This window comes from Oncorhynchus keta, chromosome 21 (genome assembly GCF_023373465.1).
Source record: "Oncorhynchus keta strain PuntledgeMale-10-30-2019 chromosome 21, Oket_V2, whole genome shotgun sequence".
Classification (NCBI taxonomy): Eukaryota; Metazoa; Chordata; class Actinopteri; order Salmoniformes; family Salmonidae; genus Oncorhynchus; species Oncorhynchus keta.
Window position 1 is genome coordinate 2842501 of NC_068441.1, and position 15046 is coordinate 2857546.

General features: G+C 42.0%; 1 protein-coding gene across 3 annotated transcripts in view; it reads right to left on the bottom strand.

The window, feature by feature from the left end:
• LOC118399944 (protein kinase C and casein kinase substrate in neurons protein 1-like) overlaps nt 1–15046 on the bottom strand; it is a 52322-nt gene that overhangs the window by 2856 nt on the left and 34420 nt on the right. For all 3 annotated transcript variants that reach the window (XM_035796181.2, XM_035796182.2, XM_035796180.2), the window contains exons 2-8: nt 13459–13577; nt 8414–8570; nt 2797–3032; nt 2451–2606; nt 1310–1485; nt 1035–1155; nt 707–837 (exon numbers count right to left, since the gene is read on the bottom strand). In XM_035796181.2, the coding sequence (XP_035652074.1) occupies nt 707–837; nt 1035–1155; nt 1310–1485; nt 2451–2606; nt 2797–3032; nt 8414–8570; nt 13459–13518 (1037 nt within the window). In that variant the 5' untranslated portion in view covers nt 13519–13577. The remainder of the gene's footprint in view (nt 1–706; nt 838–1034; nt 1156–1309; nt 1486–2450; nt 2607–2796; nt 3033–8413; nt 8571–13458; nt 13578–15046) is intronic.

Sequence of the window (15046 nt, forward strand, 5' to 3'; positions counted from 1 at the left end):
GCAGAACAGTTGACCACAAGTTTCCACACAAAGTTTCCTCCAGTAACTAGGACCACTATCCATCATCATGGTCATCATGTGACCAGCACAGAGGAGAAAGGGCTGTTGCTACGTTCCAGTCGAACCAAGGTGAGTGAATTGGAGACACAAACTGGATGTTTCACTTCCATTGTCCTTTAAGAGCTGATCTCGTACATTCATGTTGACCCAGCACGAGAAAACATGCAACAGAATACACCCCCCACTTCACTGTTCTGCTATGATCATACTGACAAAGCAAAAACAACTGGGGTGACATTATCCTCTGGCCACTAAACAGCCCTTGTGGGAGATATTACCAAACTCAACTGTGACATGTCACATAGAGTTAATGATACTCTAGCTTGCGATGACATTGCGTGCTTTGCAATTTATGAACCGTTGACTTTACATCCACATGAATCATTGTTGCTATCGCAAGGACATCCGATAAGACAAGATACATTTTATAGCCCCCATCCAATACGTGGGAAGATGGTCTTGAGCAAACAACAGATATAACATCTCATAAAAAGAGATGTTTTGAGATAAATTCTGCTGTTTGTATCATTAAAAAAATAAAAATGGTCTCCGTGATGACACTCACAGTTATTCTACACGTTAGAGAGGCATCTCTGTTCTACTACAGAAGGTAACCGTAGTGGTGGAGGTGTCTGTGAGACCTTACCTGCCCCCGTCTCCAGCCGATGCAGCCACATAGTCCGGGGCCACTGTCACGTTGGTCAGCATGATACCGTCTGCCCCTTTCTTTGACTTCTCTCGCTTGCTGATCATGTGAGTGATCTCAGGGTTGTACTCCTGGAAGGAAGGACGGAAAGAAAGGAAGGACGGATAGACAGAGGGAAGACAGGGAGCAAGCCATAGTTACCAGTCAAAGCCTGGTTGTTCCTGTTCAGTCAATGGGGGAAGTGAATTCAAATGAAGTCATACCATGAGTTAAAAGTGATCAATTAAACATGTATTGTGAGGCTAACTGGGACGCGGTGGTTGTGTACCTCAAACTGGGGCCAGTTCATATGCATGCCAGGGCCGTGGTTGTTGCTGAACCATTTCAGGTCCTCCTGTGCGCTGGCAGAGGCGATGGTGTGCTCCAGGTCCCTGTACACTGTGGCATAGCTGAAGACAGACAGAGATAGACAGCAGTTACACCTCTGTTCTGACACATTCATCAAGACTCAGTGTACCATTATGGTGGTGCCCAGGTGGTGGGCCCAAGGTGTGTGTGTGTGTGCGTGCGTGCGTGCATGCACGTGTGTGAGTATGGCCCTACCTTTGGTTCTCGGTGAGGTTGAGGTGTCGTTTGATGTCCAACAGCACCTCCCTGAGGAACCGCAGTCTCTTCTCCTCAAACTGCTGACACGTGTCAAACACTGTCTCCATGTTCTCCATGTACTGGGGCGTACAGTTCCTCAGCTCATCCAGAGTCTTCTCATACTTCTCCTTAGCCTGCATGGGGGAAGATCACACAGTATGTTAATAACGTGTTAAGGGATAAACAACCACACTTGGCTGTACAGTTCAGAGCTGAGGGGTCGTTGACCCCTACACAGTGAGCTTAATATTTGTTGTATTTGAATGTGTCAGGGACTTTTCATACAGGGGTATTTTACTGTCAATATTCTACACATTCTACAGTGACTTTCCTTTTTCTATTCAGTTCGATCGTTCTAGCCTCTGCATAGCAAGGTCTTTAGAGGCTTGTGGGTTTACTGAGAAGTGGTGGTGATTGATGTTGACCAAGGTTGAACAGTAATTAGGGGTCCTCTCAGTAGCTCTGAGACAGTGTTATTGAACATTAGTCATGGCTCGAGTGGGTCAAGGGGCAGCAAGGCCGTGAAATCATCCCAGTGGCCTCAGCAGAGTACAGTCCACTATACTAGTAAATAGGTCCTCTCTGGGCTGTAGTTCTTTAACGGGTCAAGAAATACTCCTGGAACTCGTAATGGCAATGAGATGAGAGGCCTCACTAACATTGACTGTACTTTTGTTTATCCCATGTGTAGCTCTGTGTTGTTGTTGTTTTGTCGCGCTGCTTTGCTTTATCTTGGCCAGGTCGCAGTTGTAAATGAGAACTTGTTCTCAACTGGCCTACCTGGTTAAATAAAGGTGAAATAAAAAAAAGTCTAAAAAAGAAGGAGGAGGAAGAGGAGAATTGAGCAATGGAAGGTGGCAACTGCAGGATTAAGCTCTGCAGTGTGTGACCCAGATTAGTCTTCAAATAGCTGGAGTTGATTTGATTCACTCTCTCCTCTCCACTCGCCTTGATTGCAGCTCTCAGTGCGAATACTGATTTGCAGAAAGGACTCTTCACTGTGATGATAGCCGATGTGTGGTAATCAGTGTTCCGGCACAAAATGGCTGTCGTTTTCTCAGGGTGCTACTGCTATGCAGTAGGGGTCTGGGTAGCTCACCTTCTGAGAATCCTGCTTGCACCTGTCCACCTTGTCCAGGAGCTTCTTTTGCTGGTCGGCCGCAACTGAGGCGTCTGCCTTGCTGTTGGCCTCTCTGAACGACGCCACCTTCTCCTCTTTACAAGCCAGGTGGTACGTCTTCTTGGCAGTCTCAAGCTGAGGAGAGAAGAAATTGTATATTTTAGAAGGACATGAACCCTTTGGGGACATCATTTCAATGCAAACGACTTCAAGGTTACAGCAGAGCATGGTGCAATGTTCTGATCCGGACCTCAACGTCAATGACAGCTCAATTTTGGGAAAATGCTACATCATTCTAAGTGTAGTTCAGGTGGTTGCCCCTCACCTCCTTGAGCTTCTTGGCCCATGGTTTCTGGGCCTTCTTGAAGCCTTCCTCTGCCTCTTTGGTTTCCTTGAAGCCTCCCATCATCTGTTTGTGGTAGGAGTCCTTCTGCCAGTTCTTCACCTTCTCAAAGTCATTGTTGACCAGGCTGTTCTTCACATCCTGGTGCAGCTCACTTACCTTCTCAGCCTCTGTCATCACTGCCACCCAGGCCCTCTCCACACTGCCGTACTGGGGTCCTGAGGGAGAGGGAGAATGGGGAGGTCCATTAGCAATTTTAGAAACAGAATACTCCAGTATTACTTCATGACTAATAGCAGTTTTATTCCATGGCAAAACTGTATAGAGAAAAGAAGATCCCGCACATTGCGTTTACGGTACTGACAAAACTAGAAAGAGTTTATTACAAATTCTAAAATGGGTGGTTCGAGTCTTGAATGCTAATTGACTGATAGCCGTGGTACAGTATATCAGACCGTATACCCCGGGTATGACAAAACATGTATTTATTTTTACTGCTCTACTTAACGTTGGTAACCAGTTTATAATAGCAATAAGGCACCTCGGAGGTTTGTGACATATGTGCCTAAGAACAGCCCTTATCTTTGTTATATTGGCCATAAACCACACCCCCTAGACTTTATTGCTTAAAAATAGCATGCACCCACTAAGCACAGACTAATGCCGACGTTGTTTCGATGTCTTTTTTTGGTCCTCTCCCGACATGTTTTTTTTTTGTCTGTTCCTGGTGTGGTCCGGACCGGCCTTGATTTCTGAACCAATCATAGACATCTATGATTGGTTCAGCTTTGGTCGGTCCGGACCAAATCTGAACCAATCATAGAAATCCATGTTTCCCAAGTTTGGAAAGCACAGTACAGCACACTACAGTACAGGAGAGGAGAGAGGAGTATGTGGCTGATAGTGTCATGTGACAGTGGGTGATGGTGTTGGTAGGTCAAAGTTGAATTCATGGAATATGGGTGTGGTATATTGTATATCTTAAATGTATGCCTACATTCAGATATGGATCCCTCTTTTCAATATTAATTACCCTTCCATTTTTTGACCAGTTATCTGGGGAAAGGGATGTTGTTTCGATTTGCCAATTCGCCGGCAAGTTCTCTGCATTTGAAGCTACTAAGCCCATGAAAACTGGTCTGCGAGGTTCTTGATATGTTTAGCAAGCTCAGACTCCATGTCATCAGCTAAGACCTTGTGCGTGCGCCTCTGCTACTCAAAAAAAAAATGGGTTCCAAAACGGTACTCCGGCAGTTACCGGTCAAGACCCCTTGAGGTTCTTGAGAGAACAGCCAAGGAAGTGAGAGAAGGGAATAAGTCCAATGGAGCAGCAGCAAGGGATGAACAAATAGACTGAATGACACTGAAGAGGCACATTGACAACAAGAAAAGAAAACAAACATGGTCCTGTGAGAAAGAGAATCTACGACAAGGTGCTACCTAGAACCTAAAACGGTTCTTTGGCTGTCCCCATAGGAGAACCTTTTTAATAACCCTTTTTGGTTCCACGTAGAACACTTTTGGGTTCCATGTAGAGCCCTTTGTCTCACTTTCTTGGCTGCTCTCTCAAGAACCTCAAGTGGGGGGGGGGCAGACCTCTGCTTGTTTTACGTTTGTATGCACGGGACATGAGGATGTCTGCTCTGGAACAGTACAAATACACTATCTTGAGTTCATATGCATGGCACGTTGCGAAAACATTATGCATGTGAATAAAACAGACAAAATGCAATAATCATTTGTGTATGGTGGCCATTGGCTCAACTTACCCCAAGGTTAACATTTTCACTATATTAGCCCACACATATACAAGGATGCACTTTCATTGTTGGTTCAAAACCTAGCACAAAAACAATCTTAAAACGATCTACTTTGGTTTAGATACAAGCATCATAGAACCTATAACACACTAAATTAATTAGACTTTGTGAAAATACTTTTTGTGGACCTAACTTGCAACTTGAAGTGATGACCTCTTCCTAAACATTTGGGCACATTATTCATTTTGTGTATGGTTTCCGAGAAACAAAGGGTGGCTCAATTAACCCAGCAAAGAAAAGTATATTATAGTTCAATACAGTACAACACAGCAGAGTACAGTAAATAAAGAAAAGTAAAGTTCAGTACTGCTCGGCACAGAAGAGCATGGCACAGTATAATGTACTGTATTGTACCATACTTTAAAGTAATGTATTGTACTCGACTGTACACTACTCTACTGAATTAAACTGTACTGTGCCGTACTGTACTCTATTGAATAAAATGTACCGTACCATGCTGTACTCTACTGTGCTCTACTGTACTGAACTGTGCCATACTGTACTGTGCTGTTCAAACTTGTGAAACATAGCGTAGATGTCTGTGTTTCGTTCAGATTTGGTCTGGTCCGGCCTGAACAGATTTGTACTTGTTTTGGGGGCGGAGCTCATTAATGAATAACAATAGTTATTACAGTCAGTGCGTTCAATTACAGAAGACGAGCAACAACATAAACAGTCATAGCAAGACAAATATATGTCTGTAACCGCTACTGAGAATGTTATTGCAGTTGAAGTGGGCTGTTGGTTTATTCTTGTAGGTTGGACTAGTAAAAGTCGATTTTAGCCTACTGTAGATGATTCGGGAAGGAGAGGGTAAAGAGGCGGTAGGACTGCTGACAGCAGGGTATGAAAAGCCACAATACCACGCCTCTAACACACATTCTCAGCAGCCTTCACTATCCCATACAGTTCGCCAAGAAAAAAAAGACTAACAAATAACCTTTGGTAATTCACCTCTGAACTCGTTGGCCTATATCTTAGCCCTAACCTGGATAGAAGAGAATAGACCACCAAGCACACTCATCTGTACAGACTCTACCTCAGGCCTACAAAACACCGGACGAAAGGTCACATCTTATTTGTCACGTGGAGAATACAACAGGTGTAGACTTTGCCGTGAAATGCTTGATTTACGTGCCTGTCCCAGTGAGTCAGTTATAACAAATAATAATACAAAGAAAAGTAGTAACACAAGAGGAATAGAACACACAATACTGGAACTACGTATATACAGGGAGTATCAGTACCAGATCAATGTGCAGGGGAATGAGGTATTTGAGGTAGATAATGTATGTGCATGAGGGCAGGGTAAAGTGACTTGGCATCACGATAGATATTAATCAGAGTAAAATAAAGAACAGAGTAGCAGCAGCATATTATGAGTACAAAAAGTGTGTGCGCGTTTAGTTGTCTCTGTTTGCTTGTGTTGTGTCGGTGTCCGGGTTTGTGGTGTGTTGGTATGAGTGTTGGTGTTATGTGTGTGTGTGTGTGTGTGCATATGTAGTTGTATGTGAATGTGTGTGGGTTTTGTGTGAGAGTGTTTTATTAGTCGTATGTATGGGATACACATGGTACCAAGGAAAGGATTATTTACAGGTTCCTTTTCGACAAAGCAACAACAATAAGAAATAATAAAATATAAGAATTACAAACAAAGTAAATGTAAAATTCTCAATGGAATAATATATTCATGTTAACATAAGCATAATACAGGACGGCACAATTTATAGTCCGTTATTTACACGTGTTTTGGGGAAGAGGGGATTGGGGGAGGAGTCTGGTAGCAGAGGTTGTGATGTGTGTGTCGCATGAGTGTGTGTGTGTGTGTGTGTGTGTGTGTGTGTGTGTGTGTGCTAAAGTGTGGAGAATCAGAGCAGGTCAGTCCAGTTCAAGTGTTCAGCAGTCTCATGGCTTGTAGATAAAAACTGTCTCGGAGTCTGCCGGTATCAGACCTCATGCTCCGATACAATTTCCCTGACGGTAAGTAATTGAACAGCTTGCGGCTGGGGAGTGTGGGGTCCTTGATGATGCTCCCGGCCTTCCTCAGGCACCGTTTCGAGTAGATCTCCTGGATGGGTGGGAACATGGTTCCAGTGATGTACTGGGTCATCTTCACCAGCCACTGGAGGGCGTTGCAGTCGTGGACGGAGCAATTCCTGTACCACCTCCCAGGATGCTCTCGGTGGTGAAGCTGTAGTATTTGGAGGACCCGGGGTGGCATGGCCAATTTCTTCAACTGCCTTAGGAGGTAGAGATGCTGTTGCACCATCTTGACAAGCGTGGTGGGGTTGTTGGTCCTCGTCAAGTTCTCGGTCATGTGCCGACTCTCTCTACTGCAGTCCCATTTATGCGGAGGTGGGAATGTTCCATCCTCTGCTTCTTGAAGTCAACAATTAACTCCTTTGCTTAAGGAGGGAAAAGTTGTTGTCCTAGCCCCACATTGCCAGTTCACTTACTTCGTTCCTATTGGCTGACTCGTCGTTGTTGGTTATCTGGCCTACAACCGTGGTGTCGTCAGCAAACTTGATGATGGAGCTGGTGTCGTGCAAAGCCACGCAGTCGTGGGTGAACAGAGAGTACAGTAGACGGCGGAGCCTCATTGCGTAAAAATGCTGTCCTTCTGAAATAGACTACATTTTCCTCATATCATGCTTTTTAGACCCATCTAAAATAAATAATGGATTTTATTGTGAAGGTGTAGGCTATATTACATGGATTTATTGTGAAGGTGTAGGCTATATTACATGGATTTATTGTGAAGGTGTAGGCTATATTACATGGATTTATTGTGAAGGTGTAGGCTATATTACATGGATTTATTGTGAAGGTGTAGGCTATATTACATGGATTTACTATACTTTTTTAAATGTAGATGCTCCAAAGGTCTGCATCAGTGGCTTGTAGGCTGTGTGAAAGCCAGGAGATGCTAAATGTATTTATGTTAATTAACGGTCAATTACCATGAGACCAGTAGTTATTTGCTTGACAGTCACCAGCTGATGAAAGCACTAGTCCAGCCCTAGTCCAGAACAAATTGTAATTCACTCAGCAATCATTTCCTTCCTCCATTCCCATAGGGTGGCGCACAATTGGCCCAGCGTCATCCGGGTTAGGGGAGGCTTTGGCCGGGGTAGGCCATCATTGTAAAATAAGAATGTGTTCTTAAATAAAAAGGTTAAATAAATCATTTTTAGATTACAGTGCAAAGTGTAGAATACCTCCATAGTCTCCAACATACTCCAGCCCAGTAGGTGGCGGTACTGCACCTAATATTGGTATGCACCACCATAAAACCCCAACGAAGAAGCAAAGTAGGTTGGACTTCATCATTGCTGCCAGTTTGAAAGCTTTTGAAAAAGCTAACATAAGTGCATGTGACAGAAGGGAAGCAATAATAAATATTATATGTTGCAATCTTTGGTCGGCTCCTCCTTCCGAGATTAAATGGATTAGAAAATTATTATTGTGATATAATTCTTACTTCATTGAGCATGTACAATATGTGCAGTTGAAATTAGACGTTGAAAATACCTATTTTTGGTCATTGGTTCTATGTCTGTAAATTATGTTTATTCAACTTTCATTCAGAACCGAAAATTTCAACGTCCGGAAAATAATTATTTTCAACATCTAGAAAATGTGTTTATTTTGACCTTTTATTCTGAACCTAAAATGAACAAAACTTCAACGTCTGGAAAATACGTCTTTTAGACATATTTTTTTTGTTGCTAACTGGGCACCAACATTGTGAGCTGCTGGGTTTGTGTCTCCCCTCGTACCTTTATCCACCAGCTGTCTCCATCTCTTGGACCAGTCGGTCAGCTGCTGGCTGTAGGCCTTCTCAATTTTGGCACGCTCTTGTATACAGTTCATCAGGTCATTGCAGAGCCTGTGGCCGTCATCAATCCGCTTCACAGCACGCTTGTAGTTCCCCACCTTTCATAGGCACCAGAATGAGAGGCATTTCAATTACATTCAACACATTCCACCAATTTATGGTAATTCTGGTATCTACATTGGCTGTATAGTATTTGGCATGGACTCGGACAGCTTCATGCGGGCAGAGCTCTTCCCGGGTCCGGCAGAATCATATTACTCTGGACACTGGCTAATGGTACTCGGGCCGAGTCCATTTCAGCTCATCCAGCCCGATTCACTTTTTCAGGAGTAGGGCCATTTTAGTTTTTTATTCAGCAGGGGATGAAATACAAATAAAAAAATAAAAAAATAAATGTGATATATTTAACCTCTATCGAATTTGTTAGCTCATTAAAAGCTAACCTGTGTTACAGTCTCTGTGGTCCTAAAGCTGTCAGAGATGGTCCCTAATTTAGAGAATCTCTGATGCTTTTGCTTTTACTACAGGCCATTGTAGGGTTTTTTGTAGTTTCTGTCCACCTCATTGAAAAGTGCACATTCACTTCCATAACGTTTGTTCTAGGCAATCAGTATGTAAGATAAAAGTGCACAATAATACAGGATACCCTTACAAAAATGCACTGCCGTTAAAATGCAGTAAAACTGTGGTACAATGAAATAATGGTTGTTTTATTAATGGCATCTGGTCGCTTACTGTGTGTGTTGGCTTCTAATGGTCATATTTTGTCTGTGTTAGCCAATTACACGGTTTATTGTGCTGTACATTTTCTTCTGTTCAACTGAATGCAATTTTGATGTTCAATTATGACTAACTACATTTCTTTTCAGGGTTGTACAAATAACACATAGACCTATGCATTTTATTTCAATATCCTATTACAATTTACCAGGGTTTACAAAACCCCCCTTTTTTTAAATCAATAATTAGTCATATTATTGCGCCTGAATTTGACCTTGAAAATATGCCTATTATATTTTCCCTTAAAGCTTTTAAGCAATTAACATAATGTGTGCAGTAGTTGTATTTTCATTTCAGTAGCTAAATAAGGAGGTAGGCATTTTTCAGTAGCTAAATAAGGAGGTAGGCATTTTTCAGTAGCTAAATAAGGAGGTAGGCATTTTTCAGTAGCTAAATAAGGAGGCAGGCATAAAATTTGGATTGTAATCTGTGCCTTGCGTGCAGCAATAGATCTCTAATCTGCTAAATGGTGGTCCCTGTTCTCCTGCATTCTTGTTTTACTTTTGTAAGTAAAGCAGTGGTTTGTTGGGGAGAAGAACGTCAAGGAAACTGCTGACAGATTTTATAGCTAGCTAACGTTAGCTCTCTGGCTAATCGTCTATGTACATTTACATTTGTACCTGTTGTAGCCATTGGTTGTACCTAGCTAGCTTTTTTATATAGGTTTAGTTAGTGACAGTGACAGTAATTGTGTGTGTGTGAATATTGTCATGTCAACATTTAGTCATGCTAGCTGTGTGTGTGTGGGAGAGAGATGGTTAATGAATACACATGTAGGAAACATTGATTGTGTGTGAGACATAAGCTGGCCTTTTTCTTGAAACGTGTTCCCCCAATGTGGATGTGAAGTTTTTCATTCATTCATCAGGTATTTTTGTGAATTTTGTATTTGACAATACAATACAATACATTTTGCCTATCCCTGCTCCCCTTCAACACTAATTCTAACAATACACCTGTCAACTGCCTATTTCATTTCATGATTACTTAAAAAAAAGGAATCTTTCTAGCTTGGAAGGAAGGATGGAGGAGGGAACAAAGGGAAGGAGTACATTAGTTATCCAGTCTGCTGACTGAGAAATGTAAACAGTCTATGTTTTGCTGTCTATCTCTCTGCGTCTGTCTGTCTGACTGCAAGATTGCTGAGGGGCAACATAGTCAATGTACTTGCTATTCTAAGTCTAACTTAGTGAAGACCTTAGGTAATGGTTAATTATGATTAGTCTCAGTTTTTATAGCTCCTGAAACATGTCAATGACCTGATGCGAGGGGAGAATCTCAATTGCATACACCTCGCTCCTCTGTCCTTCTCATCCAATGGGTTTTGAGAAGGAAGTGAGGGGAGAGGACGCAAATTGAAATGAAATTGAGATTCTCCCATGGCCTCTACAGCAGTGCTTGGCCACCCACTCAGTTAGCAGTGACCTATTCTGCCACATCCTATGGAAAGGAGTGAGCAGAACCACCCCTTCCTTTGCATCAGGTCTCACCGAGACTGGATTCCCCAAGAGGTACATGCTATTCAGCTGATGAAGCGCAAGAAGAATGTTATGGTGGGTGTAGCGAAATGCTTATGTTCCTAGCTCCAACAGTACAGTACTATCTAGCAATACACAACAATACATACACATCTAAAAGTAAAATAATGGAATTAAGAAATATATAAATATTAGGATGAGCGATGTCGGAGTGGCATTTGACTAAGACACTGTATAATAGAATACAGTATATACATATGAAATTAATAAAGCAATACGCAAACAAGTGTGCAGAATGCAGATAAGAGGAATAGCTTTGCCAATAACACCCATTTCTAACTATGTTTGTGGCAGGAGTGATATGACAAACACAGCTTTTGAAATATATAGTATTGGATTGTCTCTACGCATACTTCCATTTTTTGCATTTACCTTTCTTTTTTTTCTAAGACTGCCAAGCCGTTCTCAATTGGGGGAACCTCGTCTGAGACAATGTCTGCAGGATTATGGGACAACGTGTTAATAAAGTTATTTTATCAAGCATAACTTTACCATTTAGAGATGAGTAAAAATACTGTCATTATCCAACTCCTGCCTAATGTTGATATTCTCTTTTATAAAATGTTTCAGAGTGAGGACCAATGAATTAATGACCCACTTCAATATGAAGGGACAGAGGAGCGAACATGCCTTCGCTACCACTCATGTGTGTTCCATTGTAGTTGGTAAATGTGAGCTGTCAAGAAATTTGACATAGACAATTACATTTTTTTGGTAGATTCTCTTAAGAATATTTTACTGTGCGTTACTGTTCTGTTGTGTCCTGCATACCCACATTATGCCAATCGTTTATTTTTTGTATTTTTTTTTATGCTTAGAGAAAGTGTCATGAAAAGCCAGAAAACTCAGGAGGCTGATGTGTTGCAGGCCCTCTGGAAAGTCCTAAAATATGCCCCTGATCGCCATGGTGGAGGAGAATGCAAAGTATGTGTATGACCTCTGTCCTTGCCAACAAAGGGTATATAACAAAGTATTGAGATAAACTTTTGTTATTGACCAAATACTTATTTTCCACCATAATTTGCAAATAAATTCATTAAAAATCCTACAATGTGATTTTCTGGATTTTGTTTCCTAATTTTGTCTGTCATAGTTGAAGTGTCCCTATGATGAAAATTACAGGCCTCATCTTTTTAAGTGGAAGAACTTGCACAATTGGTGGCTGACTAAATACTTTTTTGCCCCACTGTATCTATTTTTTTAACTGACAAATAAAATCAACCAATCAATTCAAATTGTGCAGCGGCCAATTGATGAATGGAAAGCGACACCTGTCACAAAACACTAAAACATTTAATGACATTCGGAAAAGATGGCATCAAAATGTTGACAACACGATTTCACACCTAGCTGATCATTGTCTGCTCTGATCATTGTCTGCTCTGATCATTGTCTGCTCTGATCATTGTCTGCTCTGATCATCGTCTGCTCTGATCATCGTCTGCTCTGATCATCGTCTGCTCTGATCATCGTCTGCTCTGATCATCGTCTGCTCTGATCATCGTCTGCTCTGATCATCGTCTGCTCTGATCATCGTCTGCTCTGATCATCGTCTGCTCTGATCATCGTCTGCTCTGATCATCGTCTGCTCTGATCATCGTCTGCTCTGATCATCGTCTGCTCTGATCATCGTCTGCTCTGATCATCGTCTGCTCTGATCATCGTCTGCTCTGATCATCGTCTGCTCTGATCATCGTCTGCTCTGATCATCGTCTGCTCTGATCATCGTCTGCTCTGATCATTGTCTGCTCTGATCATTGTCTGCTCTGATCATTGTCTGCTCTGATCATTGTCTGCTCTGATCATTGTCTGCTCTGATCATTGTCTGCTCTGATCATTGTCTGCTCTGATCATTGTCTGCTCTGATCATTGTCTGCATCCGGCTCTGATCATAGTGTAACGAAACAGGCAGGAAGAGTGAGCTTGTCTGTGGTGAACCCTCAACCTTCTGGCCTGTAGCCTTACGTAGAATCGACTGTGCCACAAAAGCATGACACCTTGAGTTGGACCAGCCCCTCCCCGCCAGTAAATTTTGATCTGTCCTTTACTTTATGCAGATGTAAAACAAAATAAAAAATAAATGTTGTAGATTTGTTTTTGCCATTGCTTGATCGATTTTAAAAGTAAGAATATGTTGTAGATTTAAACTTTATTGGTGCCTATGGAAACAAATATAAATGTAATGAACAATCTTTTCAATATCCACATTTATGATTTATGACCAGCTAGTCAGCTAGAGATTACAATTATGACCAACTGGTCGTATGGCGGGTCAAAAAAATATGTAATTCTGGTCAGTAAAAATACTTCCTTTTTTCAACTAGTTTGCTACCAGAATAAGACGTCATATAAAGACGTCATACTGACGTTCCGGTCACCTGTCAAACGTGTAATCTAAAGCAGCAGTAGTCCCTAGAGTGGGATACTGTATCACACACACACACACACACACACACACACACACACACACACACACACACACACACACCCTCTACAACCGCAGCCCTAGTCAGCGGCCTGTCACGCTGCCAGCTCTGCCGCAAAGCCATAGGAGGGTGATGCAGAGCGTGGACACCTTGGTTACTGGTCCAAATCCCACTTAAAGGGATGCCCGTTTGACTTTATATGAATGTATCTCTGTAGGCAAACAGTTGTGGTCTGTTCTCACCTCCCAGAAGCTGTCTGTGCCATCCTCCTGGCTGGCCGACTCATCGTAGATGCCCGACATGATCCTAGAGGGCTTGAGGAGGTTGTGGGAGTCTGCAGCAGAGTCACGGTCGTCATGCACTGAGGGGAGGAGAGAGAGGATCGTCAATAATAGCAATACAATGGTGATCAGTTGCTTTTATCCAAACTACAAAAAATATGCAGAGGCCATTTCAGAGATTGCGTGTGAGAATTGAAAACCAACTATTTAAGTGGTCGTTGTGAATATAATGTTCCCTTTCTTTCGTAAATATCATGACATGTTATTCAGATGTAGAAGATGTGAAAGAACTAATGACAGAAGAGCAACAGAAAACAACAGTTTTATTCAGTCACTGTCCTCGCTCAGTCCCTTCAAATGCAGATATACAGCAGGAAAGCGACCAGTTTCAAATACAGAAGGTAGTATTAAGAAAGTGATCAAGTTGCTCATCCTGAGAATGTACACAGACATTGTGCCAAGACAATGTTGATTTATCTGTTAATAAAGCGCCGTTTGTCTGTTAATAAAGGAATCCCTGATGTGGCCCCTTGCATTATGGAGGAGTCAACTGTACCCAGCTAGCACATTTGGTTTCTTGGAAGTTGTGGGAACGTATGTTTTTGGTTTCCCATTGTTTCAGGGAATGAAGCCATACGTTTCCTGACAGGTGGAACTGAATGTTTTTTAAATGTTCTGAAAACGGAAGTGAAAATGTTGCCTGTTCTGGGAACAAAAATGTTTAGGTTGCAGGGAGGTTCTGAGTATATTTTACTGAGGTTCCTTGAAAGTTTTCCTGTGAAGTTTAATTAACATTCTGAGAAAGGAAATTATAGGTTATTTGAAAGTATTAAATATGGTTCAGATAACATTCTTGTTTAAAACAGGAACGTTTTTCATCCAAAAATGAAATACTGCCCCCAGAGTTTCAAGAGGTTAAGTGTTGTGATTGTTTTAAGCATAATTTAAAGGTCATTTGGAGGTTTTTGAATAAATTCCTTGAAACTTGGCGCCGGAGAAGAAGGCAGACGTTTTACGTGCCCCCAACCGATTGTGTTTTTTTGTTCGTTTATTTGCATTGTTTGTAAGTCATTTGTTTTAATTATTTTGTACATAATGTTGCCGCTTCCGTCTCTTATGACTGAAAATAACTTCTGGACATAAGAACTGTGATTACTCACTAGGGACTGGCAGAATCATTTTTTTCCTTTAATGAGTCTGACGAGACCGACGCGAACGATATACTGCTTTCTCGGGAAGAGGCCCAGAACACCGGAATTTGCGTGAAGAAAAGGCAGAGAAAAAGGGGCGGGCCTCCTGAGAATTTGTAGGCGATCGAATAAACCCCCACTTCTTTCCATTCTGCTATCAAACTTGCAATGTTCTGAGAATAAAATAGATGACCAAGCGGAAGATTCAACTACCAACAGGACATTCAAAACTGTAATATCATATGCTTCACAGAGTCGTGGATGAACGACGACACTATCAACATACAGTTAGCTGGTTATAAGCTTCACCGGTAGGAGAGGTCAGCGGCGTCTGGTAAGACAAGGGGCGGCAGACTATG